This window comes from Ipomoea triloba, chromosome 6 (genome assembly GCF_003576645.1).
Source record: "Ipomoea triloba cultivar NCNSP0323 chromosome 6, ASM357664v1".
Classification (NCBI taxonomy): domain Eukaryota; kingdom Viridiplantae; phylum Streptophyta; class Magnoliopsida; order Solanales; family Convolvulaceae; genus Ipomoea; species Ipomoea triloba.
Window position 1 is genome coordinate 19,137,679 of NC_044921.1, and position 14,018 is coordinate 19,151,696.

Consider the following 14,018-nt stretch of genomic DNA (forward strand, 5'->3'; position numbering starts at 1 on the left):
AGAAAAAATGAACTATATTGACATGAAGTATTTAGAGATAGTCTAAAACAGTATTGGTAAATAGAACTGCATATTTAGAGCTAAAACAGCAGACAGTCAGAAAAAATGAACTATATTGACATGAAGTATTTAGAGATAGTCTAAAACAGTATTGGTAAACAGAACTGCATATTTAGAGCTAAAGGATCTTACCAATCAATTGCTTGACATCTATTGCTGGATTACTTTTCAAAGTATGGAAGGGTATGGGTCTGTACATGTGGTAAGGGAAATTTTCAGACCTAGATTCTTTCATGATATTCTCATGATTGAACTGCAGCATGAACTCGTGCATGCTAGTCTTGTACGTATGCCAATTTGCAACAACATAAAAGTTTTTGAAACAATAGACACTCCCTTCTAAAAACCTTTCGGGGAATTTTGGTAGAACATCCTTTGGTATACAGGCATGTATTACAGTTGCCTGTACATAGCAACAGTTAACAAATATATAAAAATAAAATTATGATACGATCAAAATACTAAATAATTACGTTTTTGCAGAAAATTGGAAGATGAAAGATACCTCTTCGTCGTGCAGAACCAGCTCTTTACTCTTGATCTCGGATGAGCCCCTCCTTTCCATTACAGTGTAGGATCTAACCACTCGAACCTTGACAGCACTCCTCCTCTTAAACGTCGTCAACTCATTCAACAGACAATACATCCCCATGTTCCTGAAGTTCTAATGCAAATAGGATATCACCTTGAATTTGATTTGATTTGCCGTTTGTATATTGCATTTATTCGTGATGGTTCACTAACCTGTAATATATATGTCTGCGTTTTAATGGACGTTTTGGCCTTCCCGGTGAATGCATACCTGGGATGTTGAACCGTCGGCAACGATTCCCTTTCCGATGAAAAGGGAATGATTTTGTTTACAGACGTGTGCCCCACAAAGCCTAGTATTTGAATTAATTATGTTTCCTTTCTGAAGATGTATTATATTAGAAGATGTCCTTTAATAACGTTGTTATTTCCAAAACTGCACTGTTTCGCCATTCCCGCTTATACTGTTTCTATATCCAAAACTACGCCGTTTGTTCATGGGCGGGAACTGCATTTAATGCGGTTCTTCTGGCTTTTTTATTATAGAAGATATTATATAATTTTCTGATTAATTAAAAAAATGTGAATTATAATTTTTATTTACTTTGTGTCCAACAAAAGTGAACACTTGTGGTGGAAGAGTTATATAATATATGTGCTTCCTATTATTTATTTCAATCCAGTGACGGGGTTTAGATTCTTTTGAACTAAAAATGTTTGAGAAAATATAAAATAAATATTACCTTGTAAATAATAACACATATGTCTTACATAGTTACATAGTTACATGAAATGATTTCGCACAAATTTTTGTGTTTACAAAACATTAATAAAAAAAAAAAATCGAAGAACCAAATAATACAAGTAATGTTCAAAAATACAAATATTAAATGATTATATAACACAATATTGTTGTTTTAAATCATGAAACTGAAGTTGAAGCAAAAACAAAAGTTTGACTGAAGTGTTAATATATTACATAAATTGTAGTGTACAGTACAAAATGCTGGTTAATAGGAAAAGGGAAAATGGGTGTCCTCAAAAAGTCAAAATGTATGCAAGTACACCCCAACGTATACAAAATATTATTATTTATTTTATACTTTAATATCATGGGACCATGCTGTATGATTTTGAATAACCTAAAAGCCAAAGCTTCAACAATAATTGACTAGAAAGAACTACATACACTAGAAAACAATAATACTTGAGAAGACAAACAAAAGCAGCAATACTTCACTGTCTCTTTGGATACTCCCTTGGTCCAAATATGGTTGATCCAATTCTGACATTGGTGCTGCCCATTTCTATCTGCAGGCATGAAACAAGCTATCATTGAGCTACCCAGAGAAAACCAGCTCCAATTTCCATATATTTCAAGCATGCTTAAAAGGAATAGAATAACAAAAAACATCATATCATCAGATCAATAAGAATCTTTCACTCTCCTCTTGAAAGATTAAAGTATGGTGCCACAAGAAAAATGAGGATAGATTCCAGCAGTTTGAAATTGCAACAAGGAATTTCCATCCCAGTTTTAAAAACAGTGAAAATATGCAAGATGGCAAAGATTTTGCCATTTTGATTTAGCAAACAAGTCTTGGAAATTGCCAATATCTAAGGGAAGGGTGCTCTTGACCGAAAAGTATAGCCACTTCAATTGATATTGTTGAATTTGAAAGGTTCACAGGACTGGCGGGTGGGGCTTCTCTTTCCTTGATTCTTCATCTTGCTTCCCCCTAACTGGCGGGTGATTGCTATTCTCCACCCGCCAGGCCTGTGAATCTTTCAAATTCAACAGATATCATTCCAGGATTTAGACGTTGTATGCCCATTACTTGCACAAGTATGATAAGACACGAAACATAATTTTAGCACTTCTGCTTTTGCATTGCAACAAAAAAATTACTGAATGTACAAATGTATGCTGAATAAGGTTTTCCAGAAATGTGGAGAAAGTCTCCTCACCGCTTGCTCAAAGTCCCCAGACATGCCCATTGACAGCTCACATTGGGCCTCTGTCATCCCAAGCACTTTGCAGATCTCAGTTCTACAATTCAATAGCATCTATTGCAAAGCACACAAGACCATTAGAATTATTTAATAATTTATTTCAAGAAACAGAGAAATGTTGCAGAAAAGATGATTGATTGCAAAAATGTTTACAAATTTTTCATACAGAACCAACATAAAAGCCAACTACATTACTAAGATTATCGGTTATGCTTTCTCCTAACAAATAGAACCATTTTGTTACATAAAAAGGGTAGGAAGAAGGGAAAGAATTTCAGTAAAAGGAGATTAAAAAAAATTGTGAGCGATAATCATTTCCAATAATAACTAATAACCTCAGCTAAAAGGTCAAGAAACATGAATATTTTCTTCCAAGGTATTCTCAGGAAATAAAATCAGAGAAAATTAAATGGTTTGTGAATTGAATAAGTAGAAACCAGCTGAAACTTTCTACTATAATTTCTCCCAAATTATGGATAAGAACAATTTTTTTCCCCAAAATTATAGCACACCACCTTGAAGTTTTCTGGAGTTGATGTATAGTCTGGTCTTCCTATTGTCATTAAGCCAGAGAACTCAAGATTTGGGCAATTCAGCTTGACATGCTTAGCAAGTTCTATAGAATATGATGGATCTATCCCAGATTTTGCTGCAAGTCAATTGAACACATTTATTAGTACCTTCAAAGGGTAGCAAGCTGATAAGAGTAAAGAGACAGGATCAAGAAATCTAGGAGATTGATATTAGAAAGTAAAACCAAAGGAAAGAAAAACAAGGGAATTCAAAGAATATCCCTCCAACAAGAATAAATTCTTGCCCACAGCTACTTAGAGCTAATTGTTCCAATTCTACTGGATGCCCCCTCTTCTAAGAGATGGTCCCTATTTATAATCTATTACCATATGTAAAATAAGGTAGGAGCATCAATTACTGATTACATAATATTTAATCCCTAATTATACTCTCCATAAAATAAGCAAGGATTTACATAATCAGTCCATCCCTTATTCTATGCTTCCTTGTCACTAGAATGATTTGATAACTTCCCTTTCCTGCTTGATTTGTATCATTACCGACCGCTAATGAAACAGCCTTGTCCTCGAGGCTGGAGTGCAAAGAATGGTGTTGTGTAACATGCCCGAGTTGTAACCCATGAAAAACATGGTGTGCTCAGTGAGTGCACTTAATTTTTGCAAAATTCTAAAAGGCCCATAATACCATGGAGCTAGCATTGCGTTAATACGACGTTGGATTGTAGAGTAGCAATGAGGTTGGAGCTTAAGCAACACATTGTTACCCTTAGCAAACACTAAGTCACACCTTTTGGCTTGGGGCATCTTGTCCCTACGATGTTGAGCGTGATTTAGATTGAACCAGAGTTGCTTGGCAAAAAAGGTTGCCAAGAGCTTTGGTGGTGAATGGATGGCATAGACCTGTGCTCGGTATTCATTCGCAAATTCATCCATAGTGCTGACTTGATGAAGAACAATTGGTTGTTCAACAAGAGGGGTGGAGAGATCACTATTGAATTTGTCCATGAGTTCCACCTTAAAGTTCAGTGTTGGGGTTTGTTGTTGTGACACATGGAATGTTGATCCTTCCTTACTAACAAAGGCTGTTGTGCCCTTCAATTCTTCACGTGTTTGTAGTATAGCAAAGGAATGCTCTTCTTGAGCAAGGTAGTCACTCGGATCAATCCCATTGAAGTTAGGAACTTGAATCCTTATGGTAGTGAGTTGGGGGCCAGTTGTGGTGGTGGGGTAGAGGGATGGCTTGGTGGTGTTGGAATTTTCTATTGGGGATTCAATCTTGGAGCCAGCCTTGGTGACAAGACTGGATACGTCATGCCCATTACTATGCAGCCACAAGGTAACCACCTTGGTTAGTTTAGTGACGGATTCCTTCAACTTGGTGAGTTCTTGACACAATTTAATGTGTCCTGTTCCCTGACTCTTCTCTAATGCGTGAACTCTTGAGTCCAGTTGTGTCATGTTGGTTGGCAGGTCGGACCAATTGATAAGAGTAAAGAGACAGGATCAAGAAATCTAGGAGATTGATATTAGAAAGTAAAACCAAAGGAAATAAAAACAAGGGAATTCAAAGAATATCCCTCCAACAAGAATAAATTCTTGCCCACAGCTACTTAGAGCTAATTGTTCCAATTCTACTGGATGCCCCCTCTTCTAAGAGATGGTCCCTATTTATAATCTATTACCATATGTAAAATAAGGTAGGAGCATCAATTAATGATTACATAATATTTAATCCCTAATTATACTCTCCATAAAATAAGCAAGGATTTACATAATCAGTCAATCCCTTATTCTATGCTTCCTTGTCACTAGAATGATTTGATAACTTCCCTTTCCTGCTTGATTTGTATCACAAGCCAAATTTTCTTTACACGGATCATCACCCAGGAATAACCACTATCAAAATACAACAGGTGTTTTAACTAGTTGTCCATGCATACTAAAAGTTTTACAGTTCCAGTTTTAGGAAAGGTTATGCTCCAAATGTCAATTTGTATGATATCACATCTGAAGAGGAAATGTCGTAAATCAAGACCAGAAGAAATATGTTAGAAACATTACAATCTAAGTCATGATACAGGAGAGTAAGATGATAGGACTTAAACATTGCTAACTTCCTTGTCAAGGTTCAATTAACTAATCAAGGGGCTTGGAGTTATAATAAAGGTTTCGTGTATATACTCACACTCTTCTCCACTGGTATTCACTTGGACCAAAACCTTTAAGGGCTGTCGACCAATGCTTGAAATTGCACGATCAAGATGATTTGCCACCTTGCATTAGAAAAGGTGTAGTGTGGTTCATTAGTTTGAAGGTCAATACCAAGATAATTTATGTTCAAACTGTGCAGGAAATATGAATCCATAAGAAGAAAAATATTAGTCTTTCCAAATAATGTTACGAGTATTATAACTTTCCACAGTGAGACTGTAATGAAAGTTCTGCACTCATTTCTTATCTCCTTGCTGGCTTGCTCCACTCAGTTTTCAAAGGAATTAGTAGAAAAGCGGTGTGGCTACTTAAAAAACAACAATACTATATAAATGGACACTACTACTAGAACAGCTTCCGAAACATATAAAAGAATGATATAGGTATAGTAGTTACCTTTTCATTATCTACACCCTCTACCATGGCTAAGTGGGGAACAGCAGCTACAAATAATAAAGTAGAACTTATAATTAGATGTATGATCATCTTACCTTTTGGTGAAGCTTGCTTAAATAGATTAATGGGGCTATAGTGCTATACCATTAACTAATGTTCTTTTTACATCTTTGACAAATATTATATATTATGATTATGAATTGCAAAATACTTTTTGCCCTAACTATGTCAATAATTCAGAAGATAACAATTCAAAGTAGATTATATATTATTATTATTCACAATCCATACTCATATCTTTAACCATATGATTTAGTGAAAGGAGTTTATGAATAGTAACTATGTGGAGTAGATCATAGTATCATACTTAGCAGTGATTTTACTTTATTGCTCTGCAAATGCCCAATAAAATGCCACTCAATGTCCTCAGGAAGCTGTAAATCCAAAATAAACACCGAGATTATACATTTTAACCCTGGAAGCCAAGCATTCTTAGCTTTTTAGTTTTTCTTCATGTAATTTCTTTCTAAATGAAGATTATTACGAAGGGGAAGGGGACGAGCACCTCAGGAGCCTTTTGGATAATCTCTTGAACATAGTTCTCACCGAAACAGGTGTGGCCAGCATCGTATACCTGGCGGATGAGAGAGGCGGGCTTCGTCTTGCCCACCGCCACTACTCTCACGTCATCTGGGCGGCGGCCTGACCTCTCCGCGGCAACGCGGACACGGTGGAGCACCGCCCGTAGCGCCGTGGCAGCTGCATTCTCCACAGCCGGAGCAGCCATTAATTGCCGTTCTCTGTTTGCCTGTGCTCTGAATCCTGATTCACTTTAGCATTTTCGTGGCTTTTCTTTTTCTGTTTTTGAAATTAATAAAAAATATCTTCGGAATAATTGAGGCCGAAAATAAAGGTTATTGGTGAAAAAAAACAAATCACACTTTTTGTGTGATTCTTTTTTTTTTTTTTTTTTCATCAACAAGCCAAAATTAAATATTTTATGCCATATGCTAATTGTCCAGTACTCGTGGAATCATGGGCTCCAATGAAGCTAGCACATTGAATTAATTGAAAATTTTCGATGCACATTTCAACTAATTAAATATAGCTTATTATGACTCTGTTTGGCAGAGCTTATTTAGGAGCTTATAGCTTATTTTAAGCTACTATTATGCTACAAGCTATGTTTGGTAATGTTCTCAAAATAAATAAGCTAGTAGCTTAAAATAATAGTTTATTTTGAAACGCTACTTGGGGTAGCTTTTCAAAATAAGCTAGTAGCTTTTTAACTTTTTTTCTATCTTTATCCTTATTATTTTAAATAAATGACATCATTTACCACACTCAATTAAAACCATTTTGACATTTTCTTTTCATTATGTTTGGTTGTAATTTCAGTTTGATATTTATGTTTGAACATTAATTTTTGTATGAACTAATCTTATGAATTATAAATATTTTTTTTTACTTTATATATTTTCAAATATATTTTCTTACTTTATATTTTATTTAAATATATTGATTTTATTATTTTATATTTTAATATATAAACAAACCTATTTAAATTTAAAATTATTTAAATTGTATGAAGATGTCCTTTTTAGTCTTTTTACATTTATCAGCTTATCAAAAAGTTAATTTTACCAAACACTTTTAAGCATAACAGCTAGCTTAACAGTTCTTCAGATTTCAGCTTCGAGCTTATAGCTTTTCAGTTTTCAGCTACTTTTCAGCTTTCAGCTACCTTTTCAGCTAAGTTTGCCAAACATAGCCTACAATAAGAGAATAATTCAATAAAAATCATACACTATTGTAGCGACACCGATTCGATGGTAAGATGTAATGAAAGTTTTGTATCGGAACACTGGATCAATTCCATACACATTTTAACTAAAGATATGATAAATTGGGATGAGAACATTAATTAATGAAAATGATATGTGAGTGAGAGAGTTCATTTTTTTACCAAACATCCCAGCTTCGTGGAACTGGACTAACTCATTCACCTTATGAACCCCCAAGATCTATGAGAAGATAACCAAACTATCACTAGAACTATTAACTTTTCGCTGAAAGTAAATTTTAAATGCAACTTCTCAACCACTAGACTATTCACCAAGGTAGCTAGTAGTGTCATCAACACTAATAGCACTATGAGAGCTAGCTTGAGAATAAGAGCTAAAGGAGGTTTACATTGGTATAAAGAAAAGAGAGAGTAAACAACGACATTTATTAAGGGTTTCTAAATGAAAAATGCAATGTAAATATCGAAAGGTTACTAAGAATAGTTTTAATTGATCAGCTAAACTAAATCATTGTTTATCAAACACTTTATTTCTTAATTTAAAAATAGTTACTTTTACTATTATCACAATATATATTTTATTATTTGATCATACATTTTGTCACATTATCATTACCTCATTATACATTCTATCACATCATTAACTATCTTGCTATTTCACCATTATGTTTTGCATTATATTATATACATTTTTATAATAATAGTAATAAATTTCAATGGTCAATGAAAATAAAATCATTTTTTAAAAAAATTTGAAGTTTCAATTTATTTAGAAAAAAATACAATAAATGATTGACAACAACTCAAATATGTTTTTACTCAAAGTGTATAGTGACTAAATTTGACTCATATGTAATAACTCGCAAAAACTAATTAATTTAAAGAGAAATAACCTAAAAATGTTTTAAAATTCATTGTCATCATAATAATCACAACAACTCAAATATGTTTTAAAATTCATCATCATCTATTGGGTAGCATTGTCCCTCTGCATCAAAAACAAACACAATTTAGAAAAAAGTGTCGATGAATAGGTCACTGAACTTATCGCTTTTGTACAATTGGGCCATTGAACTTAAAAAGTGTGCAATTCAACCATCAAACAAGTAAAATTTGTGCAATTAGACCATTTTGACAAGAATTGTCTGCTAAAATTCAATTATATTACTAACATATATATTTTAAGAGTGACATTTTCTTCTACCATACTAGTTGGGAGTCAATATTGAAATGTTTTTAACTCAAATTGAATTAAAAAAATTTGTAAAAATGGTCCAATTGCACAAATTTTGCTTGTTTGATAGTTGAATTGCACACTTTTTAAGTTCAATGGTCAAATTGCACAAAAACGATAAGTTCAGTGATATATTTGACACTTTTTCCCAAAATTTATTAATCCATCTATCAGTCTTAACTTATCAATTCAATACGCAATAATTTTAAAGTAATAATAATTGAAACTTGATACTCCGTAGTAAATATAAACTTGACCCAACATCTACAGTAGGTGATGTTCAATCTTGCATACATCTAAACCCAATTAACCTATGTGATCGGACTGAATATCTACAAGACAAATATAAATTATTATCCCTGTCTTCAGTTAATTATTTAAGACAACAACGATGTCAGCCCAATTACTTAATAATAACATCATTATTTCAATCAATATTTTTTGCCAATCTTCATGTTTACTTTAAAATGATAAACTTCAACAAGAATATAAAGCCTTAGCTAGCTTCCATTGGTTTTAACTTTATTAATGTTTCATATATATGCACCTTTCCTTCCTCTTTACTCCCCTTCTATATATTACCCTCCTAGTGGATTATACTCCATCATACCAACTCCTCAAAATCATATGAGTTAACAATCAACTTATAATTTATAAATTAGAGTTAATTCCAGCCATGGTCCTCCGACTATGTTGATTTTCCAAAATTAGTCCCTGACTTTTAATTTGGACAATTTAGGTCCCTTGACTTTCAAATTCTTTTAAATATTGATTCTTTCGTCAAATTTTGGTTAAGATCAAATGAATAGGTAAAATTGTCCGTTCACATGTTTAGTGTATTATTACTCATATTTCTCTTGTCCTATATGCAGTATATATGAATATAATCTCAGCCAAAATCTCAATCGAAACCATATAATCTTAGTCGAAATCTCTTTGTCTGTGATTATATTCATATATATAGCATATAGGGCAGGAGAAATACGAGTAATAATACACTATATAGGTGAATGGACAATTTTACCCCTTCATTTGACCTTAATTTAACCAAAATTTGAAAAAAAAAAAAAAGGACCAACATTGGAAAGAATTTGAAAGTCAGGGGATTTAAATTGTCCAAATTAAAAGTCAGGGACTAATTTTGGAAAATCAACATAGTCGGAGGACCATTACTGAAATTAACTCTTTATAAATATATATTGCTCAAACATACATTAATTACCATTAACTAGTAAAAATATAATACGCCATAGTTACATATATAAATTATGAATCTCATCATCTTTATTAATATATTAATTCAGTCACCACAAAGTTTTGTAAAATAACCACCAATCAAAACTAAGACATTTGTAAGTGTATACACGACCAAAAGAAACATATATAAGTTGTTAGGCATAATTGCAGAGGCCGTATATACAGAAACCTCCAGGCATGCAGCGATTGTTGCATTCCCCGCAGTGGCGCTTATCATACGCCAGGTTCACGCACTCCCCTCTGCAACACGAATGCGTGAACTTGCATTTCTTCTTGCATGCACCGCAGTTGTGTCTATCGTAGCCCAAGTCCATGCACTTGTTGTTGCAGCACGTGGAGTTGTTCCCTTCCACCACATAGCAGATCTCGTCGTCGTTCTTGCAGTGGTCCGCCGCTCTCGGGTTCTTCTGCTCCGCCAGGAAACGGCTCGCTCTTCTTGCCGCCGTTGCCGTTGCTGTTGTCGGTGGTTTCTGTTCGGATATGTCCACGTTGTCGTCGTTGATGCTGTTCATCGTGAGTGCGGTGCTTATCACCACTGTAATGGCAATGGCGATAACTACTTTGATTGGCTTCATTTTTGCAGGTTTATATGGGCGAAAGGGGTTGAGAAGTTGTGGGTTTTGGTACTTAATTGCTTTGATGATGATGAGATATGGATTAGGGTTTATATAAAGGGGTGGTAGTGAAGGTAGAAAGGGTTGACGCGGAAAAGGTGGTGGAAAGGTGAGGCCGTTTGGAGTGTGATTGCAAAGAGTATGGCTGAATCCTCTAATAAACCCAATGCTGTTTGGGAAAGCAAAGGAGAAAGACTCCGGAGAAGAGAAGGAAAATTTTATTAGTCATCATTCATTGAAACACCATCCTTTAAGTTAATCATCTTCTAAGTCAATTAGTATGCAGATGTATGTCACTATTTGAAAGTGTGTAATAGATAAACTCCACTCTCTGACTCTAATTTATTTGACAAAGAACCAAAATGAGGTAAACCAATTTTGCTAGGTCAATAGATGGCTTCTGGAGTTGAATTAGCAAGTCAACAACTAACTTCCATGGGTTGCCTCAATAACAAGATTTTTGACATTCATGACAACCTATGTGATACATTTTTTATTGCGGCACAAGTAAGTTAAACTGCCCAAGTTAAGTTCATCACTCTCGTAGTTAATGTACATGCATGGTAGGTGTTCTCTGTGTTCACTGGGTAATTTAGCCTTGCAATTTCAGCTGTTAAATGATCACAAAGAGATAAATTAGTCTAAATATGTCAATTGGCCGTTTTGACTAAAAGTCGAACTTGTAAGTTTATGATTTACTGACAAGATAGTTGCTAAAGCACCCAAGTTAGAGTTTTGTCTCAGCCAAGAAATGAGACACCTTTCTACGAGGAGGCATTAGGTTTTGGGTGGCTTTAAGCTAGGTTAATTGACAGCATAATGTATTTTTTTTTTTGGTGCAAAGCATAATGTATGCTTGAATTTGAATGAAACATAACATGTTATAGTTTAATAGTTTCCATATTCATACAATATAATGGTACGTGAGCCGCGGGGGGCGTGATTTTGTATAATGAATTGGCAGTAAAAGTCAACGCATACATACACTTTCCACCCTCCGTGATGTTTGGGCAAAGCAATGAAGCAATTACGCCATTGCAGGCAGGCACAGCAATGGAATTGAAGCAATGCGATGCTGAATAACGACTTTGCATTGAACATGTTAATGCCAAGTTTACAACATGAATATTGAGCATTAATTCAACATTACCAAATTAGTTAACGCTCCTACACAATTCTGAGAATTAACATTAGTCTTTGGATTCCTAGTTAATGTTACCGGTGGAGATGTTGGTGTTCTTGGCGGTGTTTTTGTTAGACTTCTTTATTGGGCGGCTCCGGGTTTGAAGCATCGAGAGATCCATCTGGGTTTTCATGAAGAACTGCATTCTCTGCAACTCCATTTCTTTGGCGAACTTCATCCTCTGTTTCTCCATCTCCACCATCTGCTGTATCCTCGCGCTCTCCGTGCGCTCGTATGCTTCCCCGAATTTCAAGATCGCTTCACTCAATTCCCCCATTGATTTCCCCCAATTTTGATGTTTCTCGTTTCCAATTCCAGTTCCAATTCCAATTGATCCCTGAATTTCAGGCTTGACGAAACTGGAATTCATGAATTCCCGCCGGTCAATCCTCGGCCGCTTTCTGTCGTTGGGGGCTGGGGGGAAGCTATCGGCTGAGCCCTCAGTTTCTGAGTCGGAGGAGTCGGAATACGCCGCCGGAGGTTTTCTGTCGAAAGCGTGTTTTGGCTTTTGTGGCGGCGGGGAAGGTTGGTGTTGGCGGAGAGGGGGAGCTGACCTAGCTCCCATGGGGATCCCCATGGGCACCTTGTGGTTCGCCGGAGGTTCGGCACTTCCGGCGATCTTAGCGGCGGCGGGACCGATCAACCAGTCCATCTTGTCAAAGAAAGCCCACTTGCTTGGCCCATGCCCAGCCGAAATCTTCGCCTTCTCCAGCTTGAATTTCTTCTTCACGGTGTCGATCCGATTCTTACACTGAATATCAGATTTAGGGATTTTCGTAAAATCCTCCCCCCGCCCGTTCACAATCTCCGCAATGTCTTTCCAGTGCTTCTGCTTCAAATTCCCCCTGCTCAGCTCCAGATACCGCTCCCCCCACGCATCAATTAGCACCGCCGTAGCACTCTCGCTCCAGCAATCCTCCCTGCCGCCGCCCGCCGCTTTACTCTGCTGCTGCACGGGTAAAGCCACGGCCAACGCCTTGCTGCCGCCCTGCGGCGGCGCCGACACAGCTACCGTCACCGCTATCCTCCCGTCCGATCTCGGCGACGCCGGAGACGCCGACGAATCCCGAGACCGCATCTCCTCGTTGTCCTCCATCAATCCGCGCCGGAGATCGGAAAATCAACGCCGATCTGAAATCTGATTCTCTCTCTAACGAGGCAGAGAGAATGAGAGCGATTAGGAAAAGGCGAAGCAAAGAGGGATTGGTAGAGAGGGTGGAGAAAACTAGGGTTTGGGTTGACCGGCGGAAATGAATGACGACCCGACTTTGTTGTGGTGAGGACTGAGGAGCGGACTTTCTTTTTTATTTATTTATTTTTTAAAAATTTTGTTTTGAATTGAAATTTATCGGCTTGACGGAAAAAACAGAGGCGTTGGGCATTGAAGTTTGACGGCGTCGTTAAAGACACGTGGAAGGTGAGTGGTCCGGGTTTACGGTACTTGTTTCCGAGAATTCCGTCAACTTGCCGGAGCAATGACGCCATGATTTCTGGCTGGCCTGCCGCCTTTGATTCCATCGTCATGATCTGACAATTCTGTCGTTAACGTCGCGTCGCTCTTTGTAACAGTTAACGTTATTCTTGTTTCTTTAAAAAAGGAAAAATATTTTTTTTTTTACGTCGGCGACGGAGCGTCGGACTGAGTCCATCCATCCGTTAGGGTGGGTGGCGGCGTAAACGGTGAAAATTAAAAGGAAGAATGACGCGGTAGAATGTAGCCAATGAGAGAGCTGGAATTGGAATCTTTTTCGAATCTGCCATTTATTTCAATGACGTGCCGATACCGGCAACTTTCACCGTTCACTGATTGATTGAGCGATTTGCGTCAGCTATGGATCGGGTCGGTCATCGGGTGTTTAATTTGGGCCGGATTGACATTACTTAGGTTACAAAGTTTACATAGACTGATAGACAGTTTTAAGGCCCAAGCTAATTTGGGCAGGCATAATGCACCTCACTTTTGATTAACAAGAATAAAAATGTTTTAACTCATTATTACATTTAAATCTTTTTAAAATATTTATACTTTTAAATCATATTATAAATTATTTTTCATTGTATTATATATAATATAAGTATAAATTAATAGTCTCGTATAAAAAATAAAGAATAATACAATCTATAAGTTAAAACATCACTCACCTGAGGTTCAAACTCACTCTCTTTAATACGAGAGTGCAAC

General features: G+C 36.3%; 4 protein-coding genes across 4 annotated transcripts; all 4 read right to left on the bottom strand.

Annotated features, from left to right (window-relative positions):
- Nucleotides 1–178: 178 nt before the first annotated feature.
- Nucleotides 179–1,025, bottom strand: LOC116023611. The gene is made up of 2 exons (XM_031264615.1): nt 566–1,025; nt 179–463 (listed from the first exon to the last, which is right to left on the bottom strand). Exons 1-2 carry the CDS (start codon nt 710–712, stop codon nt 179–181), a joined length of 432 nt encoding a protein of 143 aa, XP_031120475.1. The 5' UTR covers nt 713–1,025.
- A 520-nt stretch (nt 1,026–1,545) lies between these two features.
- Nucleotides 1,546–6,589, bottom strand: LOC116023080 (pyridoxal phosphate homeostasis protein-like). The gene is made up of 7 exons (XM_031264043.1): nt 6,310–6,589; nt 6,112–6,178; nt 5,745–5,791; nt 5,323–5,410; nt 3,120–3,253; nt 2,560–2,658; nt 1,546–1,902 (listed from the first exon to the last, which is right to left on the bottom strand). The coding sequence occupies exons 1-7, from the start codon at nt 6,529–6,531 to the stop codon at nt 1,828–1,830; spliced, it is 732 nt and encodes a 243-aa protein (XP_031119903.1). The 5' UTR covers nt 6,532–6,589; the 3' UTR covers nt 1,546–1,827.
- Nucleotides 6,590–9,990: 3,401 nt separating this feature from the next.
- Nucleotides 9,991–10,653, bottom strand: LOC116023832 (stigma-specific STIG1-like protein 3). The gene has a single exon (XM_031264852.1). It carries the CDS (start codon nt 10,612–10,614, stop codon nt 10,174–10,176), a length of 441 nt encoding a protein of 146 aa, XP_031120712.1. The 5' UTR covers nt 10,615–10,653; the 3' UTR covers nt 9,991–10,173.
- Nucleotides 10,654–11,712: 1,059 nt separating this feature from the next.
- On the bottom strand, nt 11,713–13,383 carry LOC116023831 (trihelix transcription factor ASIL2-like). The gene has a single exon (XM_031264851.1). It carries the CDS (start codon nt 12,930–12,932, stop codon nt 11,859–11,861), a length of 1,074 nt encoding a protein of 357 aa, XP_031120711.1. The 5' UTR covers nt 12,933–13,383; the 3' UTR covers nt 11,713–11,858.
- Nucleotides 13,384–14,018: the final 635 nt, after the last annotated feature.

What these genes read in the sequence shown, in the direction of transcription:
- LOC116023080 (XM_031264043.1), bottom strand. Translation starts at nt 6,531, where the DNA reads ATGGCTGCTCCGGCTGTGGAGAATGCAGCTGCCACGGCGCTACGGGCG. An exon ending in TAAAGTAAAATCACTGCTAA is followed by an intron (nt 5,792 to 6,111) that starts GTATGATACTAT and finishes TATTATTTGTAG; the next exon opens with CTGCTGTTCCCCACTTAGCC. An exon ending in CTGGGGACTTTGAGCAAGCG is followed by an intron (nt 1,903 to 2,559) that starts GTGAGGAGACTT and finishes TCATGCCTGCAG; the next exon opens with ATAGAAATGGGCAGCACCAA.
- LOC116023611 (XM_031264615.1), bottom strand. Translation starts at nt 712, where the DNA reads ATGGGGATGTATTGTCTGTTGAATGAGTTGACGACGTTTAAGAGGAGG. An exon ending in TGGTTCTGCACGACGAAGAG is followed by an intron (nt 464 to 565) that starts GTATCTTTCATC and finishes TGCTATGTACAG; the next exon opens with GCAACTGTAATACATGCCTG.
- LOC116023832 (XM_031264852.1), bottom strand. Translation starts at nt 10,614, where the DNA reads ATGAAGCCAATCAAAGTAGTTATCGCCATTGCCATTACAGTGGTGATA.
- LOC116023831 (XM_031264851.1), bottom strand. Translation starts at nt 12,932, where the DNA reads ATGGAGGACAACGAGGAGATGCGGTCTCGGGATTCGTCGGCGTCTCCG.